A 16,868-nucleotide genomic window follows, 5' to 3' on the forward strand; every position below is an offset into this window, starting at 1 on the left:
AATACCGAGATGACATGCAGGAATAAATAGGGCAAAGAATGGAATCAATCAGAATCTCAATTCTCAAGTGATATCCAGTGTTAAGAATCTTCTTGATATAGTACACAGAAAAAAGGCAGGCACAGCATGCAACCACACAGATCTTTGTAGAAATGACCTTTTATAGACGTGATCCTGGTGAAGCACTTCTGGATACAAAAAAAACACATGTAAAATGTTTTTGCCTAGGTCGGCTTGAAAGGGAGCCAACATACCAGCACCAATAAAACAGATAAGAAATAAAAACGAAGGGGAAATGAAACATTTTAGTTTTGCTTCAAATATTTCAGTTTTAAAGCATGATCTTGTTTTTTCTTAAAGTTTCAAGACTTTGGCTTTCTTTGCTCACCCCCATATCCGAAGTGGAGCCCAAATTCTCCATGTTGTTCTTCCTATTGAGTCCATCTTTAAATTTAGTAAGAAATAAAGTAGCTTTGAGAAGTAAGCTACAGTCAGAGAGAGGGAAATGAAGAGAAACTGCATAATTTTACCGTTCAGCTAAGAAATGTGTATACATGCAATTGTAAAACTATTTCTTTAAAAATGAAATTAGAATTTCTATTGAGGTTCAACACAATCCAAAACCTGTCACATTCTTAAGTACTTTTCGGGGTATAGACTTCAAAGAAGCTCAGTTCATCTAGAACAATCTATCCAAAAAATATTTTCTTTGTGAACACAAAAGAGCAGGCAATTGCATGCAGACCCTAGGTTACTTTTCAACTCAAATTAACCATTCATTTCTTCAGAATATGATTTGGAATTGCCCCTGAAATTTATAATGGGATATCTGAAGTGGTATCTTCTTTCTTTTATCAGGCACCTAGAAGTTTAAGCCAGAGAAAAAACAGTCTTTAAATTTTCAGAAGACTTTAATAAAGCTGCAGCCTTTGATTTATCCTTCGATGCAACTCCTTTAGTTTCCCAGAACTTTAACTGTAATACAGAAAGCCTTGAGATTGAATGCGTGTGTGCTTGCATAATCTTTATTGGTTCATTTAAATCTTCCTTCAAAGCATTTTTACATTTTTCAAAGGCCGACACCAATCCAAACAGCTGCTTAAAATGCAGCCTATCACAAAAGCAAAGCTATAAGCTCCTGACAAAAACATTCAGCCTTTCATACTAATCACAAATAAAGTGGATTTGGCAAAAGATAATTAGAGAGGTCTAAAAGACTAATGTATTCTGATGACACTTCCAAGCTATTTTCGAACATCGTTTAAATGTAGTTAATATTAAGTAAACTCTGTATAAAAAATGAGACAAGCACATTTAAGAAAACAAACATTACTTTGGAAAAAATGAAAAGAAAGATTTGTCTCACTTTAAATCTAACTGCAGCAGGAAGTTGCTCATGATACCGTAAAGTAGGAAGCATATGTTTGGTTAATCACCAGGCTGGTGGGAGAATGAATTGTAGCAATTATTTAAGATGCGTTAACAATTCCATCAACATATACTTTTGAAATATAGATTTTAACTACAGTACCAAGAAAGCCCCAAGTTAAGCACCAAGTTATACACAATTTTTTAAATCAGTCCATCTAAGAATGATTTTCAGTAGAATTTTTTAAATGTAAGCGGATGCTCACTACCACCCAATTCCCACATAATAAAGGAAAACATATATATACAGTCAACAACAAAATTAATGAAACAATTGTGGGTGCAATTTTACCTCATTACAGTGACCTAACCGGATCTGAGGATGTAATCAGGTACTAGCCAAAGCATAGCAACTATTCTGTAAAACTGCAGGCACATAAACAGAAGCCCTACCAAGCCTCAGCTGAAAATCAGGCCCTAAGTACATGTTATTTGAGAATATCACAGGCAAACAAATAATATAATTATATGAGCTGAAATATGCACCACCTTCTGTACCATCACTTGAAACAGGATAAAGAAAATGCCTCTAGTTATAGTCTGGCAAAACTGAAGGCATTAAATTAGAGAGAAAAATATGATTTGTGGTATAGCAGTATGACATGGCACACAGCAGCATGTCAGCCAGCAAAAACATATAACTGTGATGTATCATATTAGTTTTCATGTTAAAATACATTAATTCTTATATAAAAAGAAAGACAAGTGAAATTTCACAATATATCATAATACATTTGTACATAACATAGGAAATACACACGGGATGAAACTAACTTCATTCACACACAGCACCAGTGATCTAGCACAGGGAATAGGCAGAGGGACGGTAATTTGCTCCCATAATGTGCTCAGAGTATATGGCTGCAATGCAGTCTCCACAGCTGCTTGCTGCAGCCAATGGGCTGGAAAAAGTGACCACAATTCCTCCATGGCACTTGTGTAGTTCTAATAACCTGTAATCTGGTCTACCCTCATGGCACAAAATGGGTGCAGAAATCTCCTAGCGAAGCTGCTCTTCTGGCAGGTTCTCTCTGCATTGCTCAAGGCCACTGCAGGGCTTGGTGATGCAAAGGGGCCAGGTCAGACCCCCTTCACTGAGTTAAATTTAAAGCATGTTGTAGTGAACTGAGTACATATCTATTTTTTATCTTCCCATCTAGAATAGCTTTAAGAGTATGTTTCAAGAACCTTTTTCTCCATACATAATAGCAGTTGAGAAGTGCAGACTATTTCTGTGGAATCTGCAGGAGACTATTGAGTATAATGCTGATTTCTTGGACTTCCTACAGACCTGGCAAATCCTTCCCTGCAAGCCCTTCAGGAAAACTGTATTTTTCAGCAGTCTTTACAAAAGTAATCACTATCTTACTTGATATATTTAATAAAAAGTCTCTATCCTTTAGCTGCTGTAATCATAAAGTGAATTTATCCCCTACTGAATTCTAAAAGAAGGTGATATTTTTCCCCCTCTCTTAAAATGTTCAGGAATGACTTCATAAGATTTTCCAACAAGAACATATATTTAATACAGGGACGACTAATGAGCCATTCATCAGTGACATTTGACTTGTGTTTAGGATTTAGGTAGGAGCCACAAGAGTACTGGTAAGAGAATGGTCTATATTGCCTGTCTCTAGTCACATGACATTGTTCAGGGTTACAAAAGGCTATAACCCAGTTACGTGGCAATATCCACAGACTCCAGTGGCTAACGTTACAGTGACTTCAAAGTTTTTCTTTTACATGAAGTGTGCTTTATGTTGATTTTTCCCATCTGTTTAAACTGATAAACTTCCATCACCTTTGCTTTATACCAATTCACATCATAACCTGAAAGCTATTCTCTTACTTGTCAACCACTGCACTGTATGCTTATGTTCCAATTCTACGTCTCATACACTACATTATTTCTTATTCCTACTTTTATCACTGCATATTGACCTTTATAAATTCTTAAATTCTGTCTTTTTAAAAAAATCTTGGATCAGTTTCAGAGAAGTCATTGAAACCTGAAATGAACTAGGTATATTGTTCTACAAAGTTGATGAACACAAAACTAAAGTATTACATTTCAAACTCTTAGTGTACTAAATATAGCAAAATTAGGGTGAGGGATGATCTAAATGGAAACACCGATCTAGTTTTAGTGGCTCAAGATAATTTTAGTTTTATTACTTCAGTTTATTTTTACAGGCATCAATTATTAATTTGTATTATTTTAGCTGTTTGTATTTGTATTTTAGCTGTTTGTGAGAAAGCCATTACACTTTTGTAAGAGGGACACTTTCAAGACAATTTATGGATTTGGGAGCCTAATTTTACACACTTTGGGTGAAAAGCTGACCCCATTTACGTCAACGAGGCCAGAATTTCACTCCTACTTTTGAAAATCTTGTCGTTCATTAACAATAATGAGCCTTACAAAAAACCCTGGGATGACTGCTAACTACAAAGATCTATAAGTAATGCTATATCTATAAGCAATCCTGATATTTTAAAAAAGCAATTCTTTCTGATACAGCCCCCATTAAAGAGTATCCTGAAATATAAACAAAAAATCCCATTAAAAAAAAACCCTGTATATATGTTTTCCCCATTGTTCTCCTGTTGATGCTTACAAACATTTTTCCAGAAAAGAAACTAACAGACAGACAACACAGAGGAAAAATGAAATGACTATGAACTATGTGCTGTCAAATGCACAAAGTTTAGATTAACTGGACAGGAATTGTCATTTACTGTATGTACTGGGCCTACCGCAATGAGTCCCAGATATAGTTGAGCCCCCTGGGCACTACCACAATATAAATGTTAAATAAAAACAACTGAAAAAAATTAAAGGATTTTTTTAACCTAACTTCTTTCAGTTACTGTACACTTGGGTGTTATTTCTAACTATAGGACTCAATCTCGCAATGGGATCTGCTAACATTGACCCCGCCGCTTCACAAAGCCCTGTTACCTTCAAGGTAACTCCACAGGGGTTTGCACTAGCAGATCTCACTGTAGGACCAGAGCAATAGTAGATTACAATATTTTCAGATAGAAAGGTGGCTTTCAAGTTGTTAGGTTTCCTTTAAAAGTTGTCAGTAAGGAACCAAAATACTGAATAAATACATTTAAATACTTGTACATATGTATATTTGATGCACATTAAACTCATGCTTATCCTAATTTCAGCAGAACCCTGTGAAGTTCTCTGGGGCCCCACCTGAGCAAAACATTTAAGCACACGCTTAAGTCCAGCTCTACTCAGCAAGGAACTTCGCTTTAAGCACATACTTAAGTGCTTTGCTCAACAGGGATGGAATGACATCTGCCTATGTATTTGTACAATGCCTACTAGAATGAGGCCCTCATTCTGAATGGAGCCTTTGGGTTCATCCACAATATAAACAGAACAACTTCCTTTTATATTTAGTTCCAATTTGCTTTATTTATGTTACAGTAGTGCCTAGAGACACTAGGGACTAGAGCCCCACTGTGCAAGGCAATAGTCTCAATAAGTGGACTAACATTTAAAAGTGCCGAGCACCCGACAGGTCCCACTGACTCTGATGCAAAGAAATAAGTTTCTAGCACTTTAGAAAATCAGGCCCCAATTTTAGAGAGCACCTAAGCACTTGTCTAAACATCCTTCCTGAGCAATGTTGCTTCCCTGAAGCAGGGTCATTTTTAGATGCCTACATATTGATTTGCAAAAAGAAAAGGAGTACTAGTGGCATCTTAGAGACTAACCAATTTATTTGAGCAGCTCACGAAAGCTTATGCTCAAATAAATTGGTTAGTCTCTAAGGTGCCACTAGTACTCCTTTTCTTTTTGCGAATACAGACTAACACGGCTGCTACTCTGATACATATTGATTTGGGAGCCTAATTTTACACTCTTTCGGTGAAATCCTGACCCCACAATAGTTAATAGGAGTTTTGCCATTAATGTCAATGGGGCCAGGATTTCACCCCTAGTTTTGAAAATGTCCTTCATTAACAATAATGAGTCTTACAAAAAACCTCAGGATGTCCTCTAACTACAAAGATCTGTAGGCAGTGCTATTTTAGTAACATTACAAAGACACTGTTATAACATTTTGAGCTTATTTAAAAATGACTTCCTATAGTTTATAACTATTCTCTCCCCTCCCCCTTTTTACAGTTTTATTCCTTCTCTGAGCATCTGCAAAACAGCTTGGTACAGTCTGAGATATTAGAGTTCAAATCTAAATGTACAGAGACTAGCAAAGGGAACCCTTACTACAAATATACAATTATCGGTTTAGTTACAATCTGTTTTTTTGGTGTTTTTATTCAATTTTAGAATATTATACACTAATTAAAAAAGCACTTTTCACAATATTAGTGACATGATAAAAAAGAACATTCCCTCCCTTGCACACAATTTACAACAAAATAGAGCACATTTATTTTGTGCCACAAAAACAGAGACAACCAAACAATTACACATTAGCAACAAATCTCCAACTATAAAGAAAAGCTTAGCCATACAACCAGCACAAACATCCACAAACTGTTCTACTAAAATAAGGTAAAATAAAAGTTTTCAGTCAATTTACAGCATTTTGAACCCGTTTATGACTATGATCTATTTGACCATAATTGGTCTCATATTCATGGATAGGGCTTATGTAAGAAAACTGAAATCTTGCAAATAAAGGAAGCTTTTGTTGTTCCTGTGAAATGACAGAGGTTGAATTTAAATTGTTTGTGAAACTAACATTATGCATTCTACAGTTTAACACAGTAATCACTAAGAAGTTAGGATGGCAGCTGTTGTACATGTTAAGCTAACAAATGTTACGTGACCAGAGATGACTGGCGTGACATGTGGCTGTAGCCCTTTTATACAGTCATGTTACCAACTATTTAAAAAATGTTCACAAAAAGTCCTTTAAAAATATTATTCTCAAGAAGTTCATGGAAAACTGGTCCTATAGTAAAAAGAACAGGAGCACTTGTGGCACCTTAGAGACTAACAAATGTATTTGAACATAAGCTTTCATGGACTAATCCACTTATCCAGCTTATCCTCGAAAGCTTATGCTCAAATAAATTTGTTAGTCTCTAAGGTGCCACAAGTACTCCTGTTCTTTTTGCGGATACAGACTAACACTCTGGTCCTGTAGTATTTATCCCCTGTTTATCATTTTGTTAGTATGCACAATCTAAGATTTACATTAAAAAAATAATCAGACAAGAAGCAATTGCCTTCCAGAAAAAAAATCAACAACACTATGACCTGAAGCGGGACTAGTTTGTCTGGAACCAGAGGGCAAGTATTACATGTCCAACAATCAATTATCAGTCCAAACTTTTGTATCTATGATCATAAATCTACACACATCCCCATAAGTAAGTACAGACAGAAATCTGTTTGTCCTCTAGACAGATTCCATCAGTCAGTGTGAACTGTAATATTTAAATATCAACCCCTTTTATCCTCATCCTCAAGTATTGCAAACACTTTTTTTTTGATGGATCCAGATATGTCTGATTTTCAATATTCTTTCTGTAACTCGTACCTTTGTATCCTCCATTTTGATAAAAATTTATATATGCAAAGGCCTGCCTGGTTGCTGCTACCACTTCATTCATCTCTCAAGTAGCTACATATGACGCCATTTACTACAAGGGTCCAACTGAGTCTAACACTGGACAATTTCCTGAAAGCAATTGTTTTACCTGATGATCTCACATCATCAAAGCAGCTTCCCATTTGACTTCCATTAAGGTCAGTTCAGTAAAACATTTATTACTTTAAACAGAGCTGGGAAAGCTATTTATAAAGAACAATTCATTAGTCTAATTTTACCCTTATTTTTTATTCATGAATTTTTCAAATATCAGACCTGAATTTTACGAACCTGTTGGAAATTACTCAATGAATGTTTAAGCAATGGACAGCTCATGAACTGGGTCTGCTGAATGTATTCTCTATTTGTTATCACTGTGATGTGAACTGGGTGGCAGGATTAGGGAATTTTTATGACGTTGTAATCTTTTCTTTTCAAGGTCACTTGAGGTAAGCCTTGCCTGATACATCATTGCTAGATTAATTAGGCTACTGTAATAATAGGACTTGATCAGACTTAAAATAGAATTTCTTACATCATATGTAAACCAAATAATGCACATAGCATATTTTCAAACAGCATAACGTTAAAGCACACTAGGGACCTTTAGTGAGCACCAGCAGGGTCTACATGGACCAAAAGTGTGCTTCAGAATTCACACCCCCATAGAGTGCATTACCCTATTGTGTAGATAAGGTGTTAGAGAATAAAAGAAGTTTAAAAAAATCTATTGTCTTAAACTGTGGGTCTGAGAGGGCATTTGACTGAAGGTGGCAAGTATTTGCAAGCATCACAGGAGGAGTGGGCCTTCAGAAGGGATCTAAATGAGGAAAAAAAGGGGATCTGGTACACTGGGATTGGGACTGTTGAAGATAATATCGAATGAAATATGACACATAGATAAAAGAAAATAGACATGAGCTCATTTGTTCAGGTTTACCTGTCATGTGTCCTCATAAAGTCCCAAAACTTCTTAGTGCCATTCTAGAAAAAAAACAAAAAAACCTCATCAATACAATTAGTTCCCAATGAAAATTGGTTACCTGAAGTCAAACATCATTTTAACAGCAGCAACTTCCTTCTTTGGCAAAGCTGGCTGTATCTGGAATATATTTATTGATTTTTGACCACAAACAGTAGTGTTGCAGGTACAACTATTTAATTTTCAACTAGAAACTGGAAAGGGCTGAGGAAGGGACTAAATGCTTACCTACCACTTTGTAAGAGCAAAGGCAAATATGTTGCAAACATGTGCCTAAAATAGGTACCTAACTCTATATGTAGGCACCTAAATCAAAGATGCCTGATTTTCAGAAGTACTAAGAACCCATATCTCCCAGTGACTTCAGTCTATTCTGATTTAAGTACCCAGGAGTACTTAAGTACCTTAAGGAGACTGGCTTTAGGCACCCAATGTTTGACAATCTAGGCTCTAGTTTCCAGCAGAACGATGTTCACTTACAAGAATATGCTACTGAATAGTTTCATCCGGATTGATAGATGGAAAAAGCATGCACATAACAGCTAAAAATATTTGCAACAGAATAAAATCTATTAAAACTGATAATCTACTGTGCTACCTACCATTCACTTGTTTACTTCCAAGATAATCTTGGACCAAATTCAATAGACTTGTGCTTCCAACATCACAGCTGAATTTGACCCCCTAAACTGTAATCATTTCCCCCACAGATTTAATAGATATGTTGACACTTGTTTTAGACATATAATTTCACATTGTATAGTCTATGGTATATCTATTAAGACACTTCAGATGAACTCAACACAAGAATAAGCCCTTTTCCATCACCTTAAATACAAATTCTCAGATGGTGTAAATCAGCAAAGCTCCATTGAAGTCGAATAGAACTATTCCAATTTGCATCAGCTGAAATGTGGCCTACAGATTTATTCCCTTAAATCACATTTTGGGTTTACATGATAAATTGGGAGCCACCTGAAGGAATCACCTCTTTTGGTAACCACCTTTCTTTAATTGGACATGCAAGAGGTAGACCTGTTGAGGACTTGGATATCTAAAAGATACTGTGATGGGGTGTGGCCCCCTGCTGGAGAACCTGTAGTCCTACTACATCCCACCCCAGGAAGGAGCAAAGAAGGTGGGTCCTCCAGGCCTTCCTATAGAGGCCTTGTGGAAGCAGCCAATCAGAGCCCAGCAGGCTCAGCTAAAAGGAGCTGGAGGGGCCGAGAAGGTCAGTTCCTGGCTGGGGTCAGTGGGGTAAGAAAGAGTGTTCCTTTTCTCTGGCCGCAGGAGATTGACTGGCTGCGCGCCCCCGCCCTCCCAATTCCATCGCCAACTCATCTGCGACTAGGGACAGCGATGGTTGAGGCCTGGAGAAGGGTACTCCTGCACATACTGCTTGCAGATCAAACTACCACCGGAGGGACTCGAGGACTGGAGGAGTGAGTGAGACCAATTTGTCTAGGTGGTCTCGGTTCGGCCTGTATACCAAGGTTAGCCAAGCCTGAAGGGGATGGAGCGGCAGCCTGGCATGCTGTACCACATACGTGCAAGCAGCCATATGGCTGAGCAGTTTCAGGCAATTTCGTGCCATATTACGGGGGAATCTTCTGAGATCCTCTATGATGGCGCCCATGGCGAGGAAGCGAGATTTTGGGAGGAATGCCCTGGACTGACCTGAGTCTAGGAGAGCTCTGATGAACTCTATCCTCTGAGTGGGAGTTATGGTCGACTTTGCCACCTTCAGAATGAGGACAAGCCTGTGGAATGTCATCCGCAGCTGGCTCACATGGACCTCCACTTGGGCCTGATTAGCCAGTCATCTAGGTATGGAAATACTTGCACTTGTCACTTCCGCAGGAAGGCTGCCATGACTGCCACACACTTGGTGAACATCCAAGGGGGCCACTGAGAGGCCAAAGGGGAGAACTGTGACCTGACGGTGGGCGTTTTTGACCATGAAACAGAGGAACTATCTGTGGGACGGAATTCTGGACACATGAAAGTCTTCATCCTTCAAGTCGAGGGGCGTACCAGTCTCTGGATCCAGGGAGGGAATAATGGAAGCCAGGGAGCCCATGAGGAACTTAAACTTCTTCATGAATCTGTTTAGGTTTCGCAAGTCTAAAATAGGCCTGAGCCCACACTTGGCCTTTGGGATTAGGAAATACCGTGAGTAGAACTCCCTGCCCCTGAATTCCAGAGGGACCTCTTCTACTGCGCTGAGTTGTAGAAGCATTTGCACCTCCTGCACTAGAAGCTGCTCTTCAGAAGGATCCCTGAAGAGGGAAGAGGAGGGAACAGAATTGGAGAGAATATCCCAACTCTACTGTGCTCAAGACCCATTGGTCTGAGGTGATTCGGGATCTGAACTGGTGCGTCGCCCACGGGCACACCTTTAAAAGTTCGGTTTAGAGGCTGAGGGCTGCTTTGCTGCACCTTGGCCCTGGGTTAGTGGAGTACTGAGAGGGCCTCCATCTATTACTCCCGCTATAGTCCTGTCTACGAGGAGCTGAGTAGAAGCATTGCAGCTTAAATGGCTTTCTTTGGTGGGGTGACATATGAAGCCCCAAGGACTTCAAGGTTGCCCCGAGTCTTTCAGGCTGTGGAGCTTAGTGTCCGTTTGCTCCAAGAAGAGTCCTAAACAGTCAAAAGGCAAGTCCTGAATAGTCTATTGGACTTTGTGTGGGAGTCCTGACACTCGAAGCCATGAGCTCCATCTCCTGGCTATCGCAGTTACCATCATATGGCTTGCTAAGTCCATCAAGTCAATGGAGGCCTGCAAGGAGGTCCTCATGACGACCTTGCCCTCCTCCAGGACAGCCACAAACTCCAAATGGGAGTCCACCGGAAGCAGTTCCTGAAATTTGGACAGCATGTTCCAGGAATTATAGCTAAAGCAGCTAAGGACTGCCTGCTGGTTGGCAATGTGAAGCTGGAGACCCCCGGTAGAATACACCTTCCTACTGAAGAAATCCAGCTTCTTCACCTCCTTGGATTTAGGAGTCAGCCCCAGTTGTCCCTGCCTTTCCTGCTGGTTGGCAGCCTCTACCACCAGAGTACCGGGTTGAGGATGAGTAAACAGATACTCATACTCTTTGGAGGGCACAAAATATTTCCTCTCCACCCCTTTTGCTATGGGAAGGGGGGAAGAGAGGAGGGTTTTTGCTACAACACCTTAGTGGTTTAATGTATAGTCTTAATGAGGGGCAAAGCCACCCTCAAAGTACCTTCAGGGACCGAATGTCAACCATAGGGTCAGTCGGTCTCTGACACCTCGTCTACCTAAGCCACCCTCCTGAGCAACTCTTGGTATGCCCTGTTGTCCATGGCAGGCAGTGTGGTGGAAATGCCCATCACCACTTCATCCGGGGAGGATGAGGAAGATGCCCGTGGGGGCACTGGGTCTTCCTGACCCTCTGGTTTGCAGGGATCCCCTTGTGCCGAAATGCTGTGCCAGGAGTGCTGCTGATTTCCGGGCCTGCACCCTTCTTGGTACTGGCCCCGTTGCCAGGTTCCGCAGTGGTGTCAGCCTGCATGCCCATCTCCTGCCCTTGCGGAGGTTCCCAGGTTGTCGATGAAGGAGGGACCCGTGGCTCCAAAGCCACCAACAAGGATTTAGACCCCGGCCCTTGGGCTTGTTGGAAGGCCCACAGGGTACAAAAGGGCAACTGAGCCGGTGCTTGACACTGTGGAGACCAGGACATCATGGGTAGCTGCTGCCCTTCCTCTTGTCTCGAGCAGTGCTGAGAGCAGTGATGGCTTCACCTAGAGGCATGCAACTCCACCTCCAAGTCCAACGAGGACTCTGACAGTGCAGAGCGGTGCCGTGGTGAGGGCGAGTGGTGCCTCATCATCATCGGCTTGCCCCAGAGGGCACAGTGCCTCTTTGCTGCACCAGTGCCATTGTCAGTGTGGGGGACTGCGCTGTCATCGCTATGAGGTCCCATGCCGCCTCAGAGGTATCCTCCCAACACTACCACACGTGGGAGTCCACTACAATCGGACTCTATAGATGTCCCTCTGAAGCCAGAGTCAACGGTGCTGGCTGAGTCAGAGCCAGAGCAGGGTGTCCTGGCACAGGACACACCCCACTGGTGCCTCCTTGGTCCACTACTTTAATGGGAGAGCAGTATACCTTAAATGGAACCATCATGCCTTCATTTATGCCCCACACTATTTTTGCTCACCCCAGGAATCTCTTTGAGGAAGGTGGATATTCAGATTATGGAGAGGGAGAACAGAGCCTGAATTAAAGTTTATGAAGCATTAATTTAAATGTAGGCAATTAATCCCTGTGGGATTGTTGAGATTATGCTTTGAGGGTGCAGCAGTCCTCTTGGCCTCCTGTGCTTTGCAAATTACAGAACCTGACTGCCATGAAACACTTATAGAAGGGTTTCCACAGAGCTGCGGAAAATTATACTATGGAGCTGGTATCATGCTCTCCTGTGCCCCCAACACAGATGCACCAAATCTGAATCCCCTCTGATCACATATGCCCCCATTTACAATAATGGGATCTGGCCTATGAGCTGTACATAACTTTAAACAGAAAATAAGAGACTCAGAAATAAAGGAGTTATCAGGATAGGAAGTCCATGTTTTCTGTGAAAATGACTAGCGTTTGCCCACATACAGTTCATTATCTAGATGGTAAATACATTGAAAGGTTTCATTATTATTACTGACTTTTTAATGTACAGTGTCACACCCATAAAAGGGTTAAACTAATTTGCATTGGGTCCTTCAAGGTGCTGTTCATCGTCATGCATTGATCAGATAATGCTGTAAGTGTATCTTGTGGTTATATCTGAATAATAATCCATTTTATATATCCAACCTGCACCTGTCCAAATAAATAAATCAATAAACAAATGAAACATTCCAACATCCCACTGTTTACAGTGGCAAAAACTCAAATGAGCACCATTCACTCCTATTGTCCAAGTCTAATGTAATTTGAAGTCAACTGTATAGAGCTGAGTTTCTATTGTGCCAAATGCCTGGCTCTCTGCTAACAGACTAGCATAAAGGCTGCTAATTATTAATAGCATGTAAACAGTTACCAATGGTTCCTATACTGCTCTATGTACTTTACAGTACATTAAATCTAACCAGCTTTGTCCAGCAGTAAGTAGTATCATTTTATTGAGTTCTTTCCTCTGTTTAACACAAGATATATATTCACAACATAAAATGGTGCATAGTTTTATACATATAGAAGTCATCCTAAACAAGCTATGTGCTACACAGACTGTAGTTTAAGTTGCACTGATGAAATAGGTCACTTTATTCTTGCTTCTCTTTGTGTGTGCAAATAACCCATTCCTGCCTTTGATGGTGTTCCGCTACCACGGCTGATGTGGAGTTTGGGAGAACTGAAGCACTGATAACTATGTTCATTGTCATTCCAACAGAATAATCTTTCCATGAAATTAAAAATATATCACACTTCATTTTATTAAAACATATACACACATTTATAAAATAGTGCCATTTACAAAGCTTATCAAAGACTGATCAAAATATCTCTCAATGGTATATATTAGTTATTACAGATTTGTGCAAGGTTTAAACTCAGATGCTATGAAAAAGAGGAGTACCTTAAATCTGAAATATATTTAAACAATTATTGTTAGAACAGGAACATAAGAACGGCCATACTGGCTCAGATCAATGGTCCATCTAGCCCAGTACCCTGTCTTCCAGCAGTGACTGGTAAACATGTCTTACACCGAAAAAGATATACTGTATGTTATGTTAGCCTTTACCTGTTTCCAAGTGGCAGCTCTGGCAGTCAAACAACATCCTAGGATAATATATATTATGTGAATTGATAAATCTCTAAGCACAAAGTAACCATATCCCCTTTCTGTATTTAGTGATCAGGCTCTATTGTGGTGCAATACTGCACTCGTGCACATGGTATGTTTAAGTCAAGAGTTGTATTTCAGGAACGCTAGTATGCGAGACAATTTCAGTCTCATATTACTTGAAAGAGAGATTATTTACATAGGGAGAAACTAAATAGTCTGTTTTTTCCTGGAAAGGCAAGTCTGAATGAGAACTTTAGCAGTGTGAAAACAATTATTTAATAAAAACCCATTGTAAATAAAATCGCCACAAGTTCAAAAACCAGAGCACAAATTTGGGTCAGTCTTTTACTTTTTTAAATCTCTTTCATAGGGGGAAAAAAATCAAAATATTAGTCCTTTTATAGTTTACAAAAAGAAATAACTGAAATTAAGAGGTTATTTGAATCCTTTTAAGTATGTAATGAAACTTATGGCCTCAGACTTCATGTCACAAAAGATATAGGCTGGGATTTTGAGAGGGATTTCAGCATTTTGACTGCCAATCTCCATTAGTCTCCTTTGGAAATCACAAACAAAATAAATGATGCCTCCCTAACTAAAGGTATAGTTTGTTTTCTTAAAAAATAAAATAAAATAAAAGTTACCCAGAGGAAGAAATAAAATATTCCTCATTTCCAGGAGGATGAAGGGACAGGTTCGTGGGTGCTCCAGGACTGGAGCACCCACGGGGAAAAATTGGTGGGTGCTCTGCATGCACCAGCAGCCAAGCTCCCTTCCCCACCCCCCCGCCTCACCTCACCTCCACCTCCTCCCCTAAGCACACCGTGTCCCTGCTTCTCCCCCTAGCTCCTAGTGCTTGCTGCCGCGAAACAGCTGTTTCACGGTGTAACAAACTCCGGGAGGGAGGGGGAAGGAGTGGGAATGTGGCTCGCTCAGGGTAGAAGGCGGGGAAGAGGCGGGGCCGGGGCGGGGATTTGGGGAAGGAGTCCAATGGGGCAGGGAGGGGGCAGAATTGGGGCAAAGGGGTGCAATGGGGGCACAGCAGGGGCAGAGTCGGGGGGGCCGGGGCAGAGGCGGGTCGAGCATCCACCGGCACCAACAGAAGTTGGTGTCTATGAACAGGTGTGAACAGAGGAGAAGAGTAATGGTAAAAATCCATTCCAAGACTAAGGCAGAAACCACACTTGCTTTTGGCAAGCTTCCACTTAACCATACAATCTTGGTTTCTCAGCTTATGCATTTGGAAAGGAGAATTTGAGGAACTAAGGCCCCGAGACAAAGTCCGGTGAAGTCTATGGAAACCTTTCCACTGACTTCAAGCAGGCTTTGAATCAGGCCCTTCCCTGTTCCCTATTTTCACCTGAACCTTCATCCATTTCCTTTCTCCCAACTCTCATGTTAGTCTCATGCAGGCTCTAGAAACATATATAAACCGAAAAGAAATATTCATAGCACTGGGAATTTAACCACATATATACAATTATCCTTGCTTAAATTCCCAGGCAACCCAGCACAGTACACGAGAAAGAATGGTTACCAACCCTTCTGAGATGTGTTGCTTATGTCCATTCCACGTTAGGTGCACGTGTGCTGCGTGCACTGTCGCCAGAGATTTTTCTGTCAGTGGTATCATTGGGACGACTCTAGCATTCTCTGGTGCCATGCGCTCATACCTGGCATCATCTCTAGCCTGCTAGTGAGATGAAAGAGTATGCACCAATGATCAAGTCACTGCCCTACAAATATCCTGGATAGGGACCTGGACCAGAAATGCCATGAGGAATCTTGAGCTCTCCTCAAGTGGGTAGTCAAGACAGAAGGAGGTGTGGCACCTGCCTGCTCATAGCATGTGCAAATGCAGGAAGTGATCCAGGATGAAATTCTTTGGGCCGAAATTGACAGGCTTTTCATCCTATCTGCTACTATCACAAAGAGCTATGTGGAGCCTCCTGGCTGAGGTAATCGCTACCAGGAAGGCGACCTTCCTGTAGCCCAGAGCACCAGCTCAAGGAGGCCTGGGGGTGCAAAAATAAATCACAGGTAGCAATCTCCAACTCCAGACTGCTAAAAGTGTTGCAGTGCAGCAGGGCACCCAGGCAGGCTGCTAGCACAGAAGCAGCTGCCTCCCAGACCCCACACCCCCTCCTACACCCCAATCCCCAGCCCCCTCCTGCACCAAACTCCCTCCCAAGAAAAAGACTTGTATACAGGGGCCGCCCAAAATCTAATAGCCCCGGGCCCACAGGAGAGTTAATCCAGCCCTGATGACAAGGGGCACGATGCCAGCAGCTCAAAGGGAGAGCCTGTGAGTCTTAACAGGACCAGATTTAGATCCCATAATGGAACAGGTTCATGAATATGCAGGTAGAGTCTCTCCAAGCCCTTGGAAAAATAAAAACAAAAAACAAAAAACCACCTACAATCTACCAGAGGAGGAAGGTGGGAATGGCCATTAGGTGTAACTTAATCAATGAAATAGCTAGGCCCTTCTGTTTCAGATGAAGCAGATACTCTGGCATGGGACTGGAGAGGTGACCTAGGAGGTGAGGGGCCTCACTGAGGCCACACAGAGAAACGCTTCCACTTGGCGAGGTAAGTGGCTCTAGTAGATGGTTTCCTACTATCTAGCAATACCTGGCGGACTTACTCTGAATGGGCCCACTCCGCTGAGTTTAACCATAGAGCTTCCACATGCTGAGGTTAAGGGCCTTGCGGTTCAGATGGAACAATCAGCTGTGATCTTGTGAGATCAGATCTGCGAAGAGAGCGAGTGGCGTCAGGGTTGCCAGCAAGTCCCTGGTCTCAATGAACGCCTCTGGTGTAGACAGTACCGCAATCCTGTTGGTGCTGCTTTGACCCTCCAGTGCCGAAGAATGGTCCAGGACAGAATTCAATGGTCCTGCCTACGAGGCGGAGTTGATGGTGCCGCCCTCGGAGTGGGGGCAGACGAGTAGCCAGATTCAGGTTGGACTCCACTGTGCTCCCCGTGCTTGGCTCTCTTCAGAGTTGGGGAATATTCCCTCAAGGCCAGCTGCTTCTTATGTTTCTTCT

At 41.5% G+C, this 16,868-nt stretch overlaps 1 protein-coding gene across 3 annotated transcripts in view; it reads right to left on the minus strand.

Moving 5' to 3' along the window:
* Positions 1–16,868, minus strand: part of NUDT14 (nudix hydrolase 14) — a 101,584-nt gene that overhangs the window by 32,961 nt on the left and 51,755 nt on the right. For 2 of the 3 annotated variants that reach the window (XM_048853657.2, XM_048853655.2), the window contains exon 2: positions 7,957–8,000. In XM_048853657.2, coding sequence (XP_048709614.1) covers positions 7,957–7,973 — 17 coding nt within the window. In that variant the 5' untranslated portion in view covers positions 7,974–8,000. Of the gene's footprint in view, positions 1–1,366; positions 1,441–7,956; positions 8,001–16,868 lie in introns of those variants that run through there. The other variant, XM_048853656.2, reaches the window with a different exon arrangement.

This window comes from Caretta caretta, chromosome 6, assembly GCF_965140235.1.
Source record: "Caretta caretta isolate rCarCar2 chromosome 6, rCarCar1.hap1, whole genome shotgun sequence".
NCBI lineage: Eukaryota > Metazoa > Chordata > Testudines > Cheloniidae > Caretta > Caretta caretta.